Source organism: Habropoda laboriosa, unplaced genomic scaffold (assembly GCF_001263275.1).
Source record: "Habropoda laboriosa isolate 0110345459 unplaced genomic scaffold, ASM126327v1 scaffold176, whole genome shotgun sequence".
In the NCBI taxonomy this organism is placed as follows: Eukaryota; Metazoa; Arthropoda; class Insecta; order Hymenoptera; family Apidae; genus Habropoda; species Habropoda laboriosa.
In genome coordinates, this window is record NW_017100321.1 from 1,194,855 (window position 1) to 1,202,665 (window position 7,811).

Here is a 7,811-nt window from a genome sequence, read left to right on the forward strand (position 1 = left end):
TAAATATCAAATGTTAATGGTTTGAATCTTTATTGCATCATGAAGAAGGTAAACCAAATGGTGTACAGTTCTACAGTAATTCTTTGGAACGAAATAGATCGAAAACCTTACACAACAATGTATTGAAAGACATGGAATTGTATAGATACAAGAAAAGTCTAAGGTAAATAAAACAAAAGGCTATGTAAATTTACCTTTGAAAAATGCATTCCTTTGACTTGTATTAAAATTAAGAAAAATGCTTCGTCAATTTTTAGGCTTACTTGTATTTTAATTGCCATGCTTACACAAATACTTTTATATATTAAGTTACAAATAAGTAATGAATATTCGCCGATCTAGAAACGTCACAAACGTTTTTTATTGTTTGGCATTAATAATACGAAATGCAATGTGATAGATTGTATAAATTTAAATATTTTGTCTCCATACAAATTTTGAACTTGTAGCTTATCATTTGAAATTTATTAAATTAATTCTTTAAGATTTATTTTTTTATGAATATGGAAATATATTCAAAGATTTTAGAAACAAAACATTTTAAGACTTAAACAGATTTAAATGACATGAAATAATGAAGTAGAATATAATTTTATTCCCATGTAAATGAATGAATAATGTATTTGAACCAAAAATAATGCCTAATATATATAAAGGGATTAGATTAGAAAATAAAAACATCTTATAATGCCCAATCATCATAATTATGGTATATAAGAATTCAGCTTCATTACTGTTTCCAGTACTGAAGTAATTTGTTCTGAATTGGAATATCAGTTGCAAATAAACAATTTCACAATACTGTAAGTAAAATATTGCAATACCTTTATCAAGTTAAAAATAAAGCCACATTAGTTACATTCAGATGTTTTCAGTACATGATTTTTTTTACTTAAGTAAAGTTTAAAGTAGGAAAGTATATATTAAATATTTTGTTCATTATTCACATTCATACCACTACACTATATAAGTAAGTCAGAGTTTAAATATAATATCTGATGAAATATGTGTGTACTATTTAAAGTTGTAGTTCAAGTCGATATTTTTTTTATACGAGAATTTAAAAATATGCTACACAATATAGGCTTCAGTATAGTATTTGTAGGATGTTTAGAAAGCAGGTACAATCCAATAATGCAATACTCATGTAACTTCTTGATGCCTGATAAACCATGTTGTAAATTGATTAAAACTATCAAAATAATAAATAATAAAAATCGTAAACCACATATTTATTTATTTGAGAAAATTTTACGTTTTACCATTCAATTATAATTTTTAAAATTTTATTTGGTAATATTGTATGCAAACTTTGTAGAAGAAATTTCTCCTTTCTCTTAATATATGAAAGTTTTAATTTATGCAAAAAATTATAATACCATTAGTATGTTAAGGTCAAGCTATATATTTATATTTGTAATTCAGTAACAAAAGAAAATCTACATAAGATTATTTGTATAACTTATTTTTATTTTTGTAATATTTATGTGTATTCAAAGTAGATATATATACAAATATGGTCAAAAATTGTTTTTTGTAAGAGATAATCACTCTACATAAAATTAAGGGGATTTGAATATGATTCAATACCAACTTACACACTTTGTACATGAGATATAATTCTATAATCTTTGAGCAATTATTGTCCAATTTAATACAGATGTTAACTTTTATTTATAAAGAAAAAATGATTCAAGGTAATCATTTCTATTTTGTGTTTTTGAAAGACATTATTTTACTTAAACAGTAATTTAAATGCGATTATTGCACATCAAAGGGAATGTTAATTATTGGATTAATAATAAATTTTATTCATTATACTTGAATACAAACTACATGCTTGTTTTGTTAAGCCTCCAATATGAATAACATTTTTCAATAAAATATAATACCAAAGAAAAGTCTATAATCAATATTTGGTGTAATAACAATTAGGATAAATTCAAAGGAATATAGAAATGCAACAATGTACTATAATAGTAAATTTCCAAAAAATATATATAGCACAAAAGTGATTTTACTATTTGTCTTTCAAATACAAGTTACTGTAACCAAATTTCTGGTTCAGTGGCATAGGTACTCCATTGATCATCACTTGTGGTCCTGTATAATAACGCCATAAAAGCCTATTTCCTCTTTTTAATTGGTTAGTGTCTGAAAGGTGGGACCAGCAATCCAACCAGTTATCATAAATTGGCATTTGTGGAGGAAGATGCCATACAATGTGAAACCACTAAAAATGGATATGTAATTGATGTAGCCATAAACTGTAAAATATACACATTGTATTGTAATTTTATGTAACATATAGATAGTAATTATATAATTAATCTACTTACCTTTATGATGGTAATAGCATTTGGTCTTATTTCACCATGGTAATTTATAACATATTTATCAATAGCATAAGTACATGAACTGACTAATATTAATACAGCAGCATTTCCAATAAGACGGGGTACTAATCCTGCATAGTATCCCATAATTCCATTTTCTTTATACACTTCCACAAATGATCTGAATAGTCCACTATTAAAGGATAAAAGTAAAGGAATAACTATAGAAATTGTGCATTCATGATTAGTACCAAAATACATATGTTTTATGTTGCTTAATTAACTATGTACTTGTATTTTGTTTCCCCACCAACAAATTGTGCCATCATCCTTAATGCAATAACATCTAATGGATGACTAACTATGATTCCAATCATTCTGCTAATCAGTTCTCGTATGAATTCATACATACATCTTAAAAAATAAAAAAATGTATATTTACTTTTATTTTTATATATTTCTGTTTTGATACTTTGTTATATATGTATATTTACTTTTTTCCCAAATCAGCATTATCAGTTTCTTTACCTGGTTCATCTACAAATTTAATAGATTTATATGTTTTTTCAAAAACTGCAGCACTTACAGTAGAGGCACACAATTTTGGAATAAGACCACGGTAGCAGCCAGTATACCCATCCACATTTTTGATATACCTAACTGTAAATTAATAATCAAAGCAAAAGATATTTTGTAATGATTATAAAGACAATTTTATAAAAAATTTCAAAATATTTATGAAAAAAAAAAAAGTAGTACATAAATGTATCAAACATAAAACAATCGCTTACCGTACTGAAAAACGTTAGGCAAAGCTAAAGCTGGTTGTCGAAATATAGTAGTTGTCCGTCGTGGTGGAATCGGTTCATATCCGATCTATTATGTTATAAATAAAAATTATAAGCTTCCAATGAATACATAGTTTCCAGGTAATTTATCCACTGTGCATATTTTACCTGTATTAAAACTTTAGCGTATTCTATGGGATGTGTAATGGTATTCGTTAACATACGAAATGAGAAATCGGACCATAATATTTCCGCTTTTGTCGGTATCATTTTTAATTAGAATTTATCTTGTCGTGATGTCAGTTTATCTGCTGTATGGTTTATTTAATGATTTTGATTAACAACTACAGTAAGCTTCATTTAGTACATTGAAGCTTACACGATTCTTGTATGAAAAGAACTCATGTCCACCAATGTTTTTCACGCTCAGAAAATGGGTAATTTCAGTAATATTATATTCAGAGATAGTGAACTAAAAGAAACAAATCATACATTTATAGTTTTGGTAGATATGAAACTTGATTATGATTATTCCGAATAGATGAATATAGTTCACAGATATAATAAAAGATAACACGGGTATCCAATCAGTGACTTGTACATTTTTTTATATTTTATAAATAGAATTTAAAAAATTCAATGTTACGAATAAACACAAATCTCTAAAATAATTACAAAGCGGATGTTTTTAAATTAGTAAATGCCTAGTTTTCGAATGATGTTATACAATCATACAAAACGAATACAAATGTTGATAGAATTAAAAAAATGATAGAATTATATAATATTTCATGAATGTCATTATGATATAACTTTTTGGATCCAATTAACTATTACGACTTGAAATTGATTTATTGAATTTTGAAAATTTGGTATTACGCTGCTTATAGCGCTCCCTACAGAGAGGATTTGGAAAGTCACTTTTCTAGATTGTTTTCGTCATGGGCGCTAGTAAAGTAAAAAAAGTATACGTGAGGAATATCGTGCTGAGTTCATCTTACTATTTGTGATTCATCTGTTCTTGCTTCAATGGCAGAACTATGTGCGAAGTAACTGAGTAGTTAATGTGATGTTTTGTGAGGGCAATAACGAGGTAAGTTTTTTATCATTCGTTATTTTAACGACAATACTTTGCATCAATATATTTCCTCGTGGCAAAAGCGGATACTGTTTTTTCGATTTTATGTAGAGCAGACGTTCGATGAACACGAGAGTAACAGCAGAGAGAGCGACAGCAATTAAAGAAGTTTGATCTAATTGCGTGATCGAAACGATGTACGCTTGAAATATTTTCTGCGCACTTTTTTCTTTTGGCAAGCTTTGGATTTTATGCTTGAAAAAATCAACGAAAAATAGTAATCGTCGCATAGAAAACAATTGATAGGCAAACGTTATTGTTTCGAACAAGTTTATGTACATAGATAAATGTTTTGCAATCGAAACGAAGTTTACTTTTCGTTTATTATTTGGTCATTAAATCTATTAATCGATCAAATTTCGTAATTACATGTTAAGTTTAAACATTTTTACTATCTGTCGAAATAAATTCATCCCGCTGAAAGATGCTTTTAGTTGATAACGCAGTATCCAGTTTTACGAATTTTTGCATCTATGGTTACTAGATAAATGTAAATGAAAGATTTTATAAAACATGAATTACATTATTTAATTTTTAACGTTAAGTTTTCTAATTATTTTTTAAAATAATGGTGTTGCAGAGAGTTGTAAAAAGATCAAAGATACATTTTAATTTGATTTTGTTGTAGAATGCCAATACAGGCACCACAGTGGACTGAATTTCTTTCTTGTCCAGTTTGCTGTCATGACTTTGATGTGGCCCTACGTGGTCCAATATCCTTAGGATGTGGTCATACCATATGTCGTACGTGCCTTGCAAATTTACATCGTAAACAGTGCCCTTTTGATCAGGTACATATTATTAATATCTTATAAGTAGAATTAAGATTTATTGTAGATTATTTAAGAATTAAGATTTCTATTTATAATATCCAATACAAAATTATTTTTTATCTTAGACTATAATTTGTTTATGTTATATATTTCAGAGTGTTATTAACACAGAAATAGAAAGATTACCAGTAAATGAAGCTTTACTACAATTAGTGGGAAATCCTGTTCCCACAAATGTTGCAACAGCTTATCAAAAATTATTACCACCTGAAGACCATGCTAATTATTTGGTTGCTAAACGTTGCATTGAGGAACTTGCTCTATATCTCAAACCATGTCAGACAAATCCTTCTTTGGCCACAGGTAATATTAATAATTAACTGTAGCAATATGTTAGCAATATATAATCTGAGTGTATGTTTTAATAAATAATAGGTGTAGGACTTGTTTCTCGACCTATGCAAAGAAAATTAGTAACTCTGGTGGGTTGTCAGTTGGTTGAACCAGAAGGAAGAGCCCGTGCAGTAAGAGCAGCTAGAAGTTTAGGTGAAAGATCAGTTACAGAATTAATACTCCAACATCAAAATCCACAACAACTTAATGCTAATTTATGGGCTGCTGTACGTGCTCGTGGATGTCAATTTCTTGGACCAGGTATGTTATAATAAAATAACATTTTATTAAAATAATATGCAACAATAATCGTTTCTTTTTTAGCAATGCAAGAAGAAGTACTCAAACTTGTTCTATTGGCTTTGGAAGATGGATCTGCTCTTTCTAGGAAAGTGTTGGTTATGTTTGTAGTTCAACGTTTAGAATCACATTTTCCTCAAGCTTCTAAAACGAGTATAGGACATGTTGTACAATTGTTATATAGGGCAAGTTGTTTCAAGGTAAGATATATTTATTATTTGTAGGTATCACTATGTGTTATTAGGAAACTTGAAGTTCTTAGATTCAATGTTTGATTAGGTATCTAAACGAGAAGGAGATTCGTCATTAATGCAATTAAAAGAAGAATTTAGAACATATGAAGCTTTGAGAAGAGAGCATGATGCCCAGATAGTGCAAATTGCAACTGAAGCTGGTTTAAGAATAGCACCTGATCAATGGTCTGCATTGTTATATGGAGATACCAGTCATAAGTCTCATATGCAAAGTATTATAGATAAACTTCAAACTCCACAATCTTTTGCTCAAAGTGTACAAGAATTGGTTATTGCTCTTCAACGTACTCCCGATCCTGGACAATTAAGTAGTTTAAGACCACAATTAGAACTGCTAGCAGCAATAGATCCCAGCCCAGGTATAATTTATGACATCAGATGATTGTAGTACATAAGTCAACTATTTAGAATATTTAACTTATTACTATTATTACAGAAACTGAACCTCCTACATTAGCAGAATGTCGTGCAGCGTTAGAAGCTGTTAGAACTGTAGTTGCAGCGTTAGTAGAATTTATTCAACAACATGGTAATCGAAAGACACAAGATGGTACACACAATGTAGGTCCTGGTCAACCAAAATATAAAGTGAGCATGTGTCGAGATCTTGCACTTCGAGGATCTTGTCCTAGATCTACTAATTGTACATTTGCTCATAGTGATATGGAACTGGATAAGTAAGCATATATGTATTGTGTATTCATTTAAAAAATTATATAGACGTATATATGTATATATTTCTCATCCATGTGTATTTATTCATTCATTAGGTACAGATCAAAAAATCGGAAATTAAGTCTTAGGTCAAATTTACCTGTAGCAAACAACTCAGATATGAAAACAGACAAGTCAGTTACTGGATCAAATAACAAGACATTCAAACAGAATGACGATACATCTTATCATTCCATAAAATCACATGATAATACTCATAGAGAAAGTAAGTATTTATGTAAAATAAATAACGTAAAAAGTTGGTTCAAATTGCAGCTATTTTCATTTTAGATTTTAATTCTATGAATAAAGTTAATCCAGTACAGCATCATACTCCAACAAATGAGAACAAGTTTATTGGGTCATTGACGAATTATATGCTACCATCACCTCAAGGAATGTTGCCTACGGTACCAACTAAAAATATGGATATGCATTGCTCCCATTACATTATGCCTAACGCACCTGTTGATTATCCAACACCTAATCTCGGTATGTGGGACTTATCGCAAGTTTCACCTAGTGTGACAAATGGAATTTCCAATACTAAAAAGGTGATCTAAATTTCTTTTCTTTATTTGTTAGCAAATATTATTAGGTACATACAAACTTTCTTATACATTTCCATATATATTATACATTGAAATATTTCCGTATATTATAGCAGCGAACAGTCGCCAAAACATTGGCTATGTTGCTGCAACGCAGGATGGAAATTTTAAATCAACTTGAAACAATTGTCAACAAACAAGTGCCGCAAATGAAGACGGTACGGCCATAGGATTATTATAACAACAGTACTTTATATATATTTTTTTATTACTGCTTTTTTTTATTACCTACAGAATTATGACATACAAGGAGATGCGTTATCATCAAATTTCTCTATATGGACAAACACGCCTAACAGTCCCATGGTTCCTCCATGGAATATAAACTGTAATAACAATTTTCGATGCACAGATCCTATCCTATTTGATGATGAATTTGTGCCATTTGATGCATCATCTAGTAGTAAATATGGACCAATTTCTAAATTATCTAAAAACTTAATCAGGTAATTGTTTCCAAGGATTCATCAAATGAAATTTTTCAGAAAGAATACATAACACATA

General features: G+C 29.1%; 2 protein-coding genes across 2 annotated transcripts in view; one reads left to right on the forward strand and one right to left on the reverse strand.

Annotated features, from left to right (window-relative positions):
• Positions 1-2,020: 2,020 nt before the first annotated feature.
• On the reverse strand, positions 2,021-3,605 carry LOC108574213 (mitochondrial carrier homolog 2-like). The gene is given in 7 exon segments (XM_017936748.1): positions 2,021-2,210; positions 2,212-2,267; positions 2,340-2,529; positions 2,628-2,750; positions 2,831-2,996; positions 3,128-3,212; positions 3,293-3,605. Coding segments are annotated over 7 exon segments (912 nt in total). The 5' UTR covers positions 3,395-3,605.
• A 542-nt stretch (positions 3,606-4,147) lies between these two features.
• The window catches only part of LOC108574265 (roquin-1), a 4,635-nt gene continuing 971 nt past the window's right edge, over positions 4,148-7,811 (forward strand). Inside the window, 11 exon segments of the mRNA XM_017936824.1 lie at positions 4,148-4,217; positions 4,891-5,053; positions 5,191-5,398; positions 5,471-5,689; positions 5,753-5,928; positions 6,008-6,341; positions 6,419-6,659; positions 6,753-6,922; positions 6,988-7,250; positions 7,361-7,465; positions 7,542-7,801. Coding sequence (XP_017792313.1) covers positions 4,892-5,053; positions 5,191-5,398; positions 5,471-5,689; positions 5,753-5,928; positions 6,008-6,341; positions 6,419-6,659; positions 6,753-6,922; positions 6,988-7,250; positions 7,361-7,465; positions 7,542-7,801 — 2,138 coding nt within the window. The 5' untranslated portion in view covers positions 4,148-4,217; position 4,891.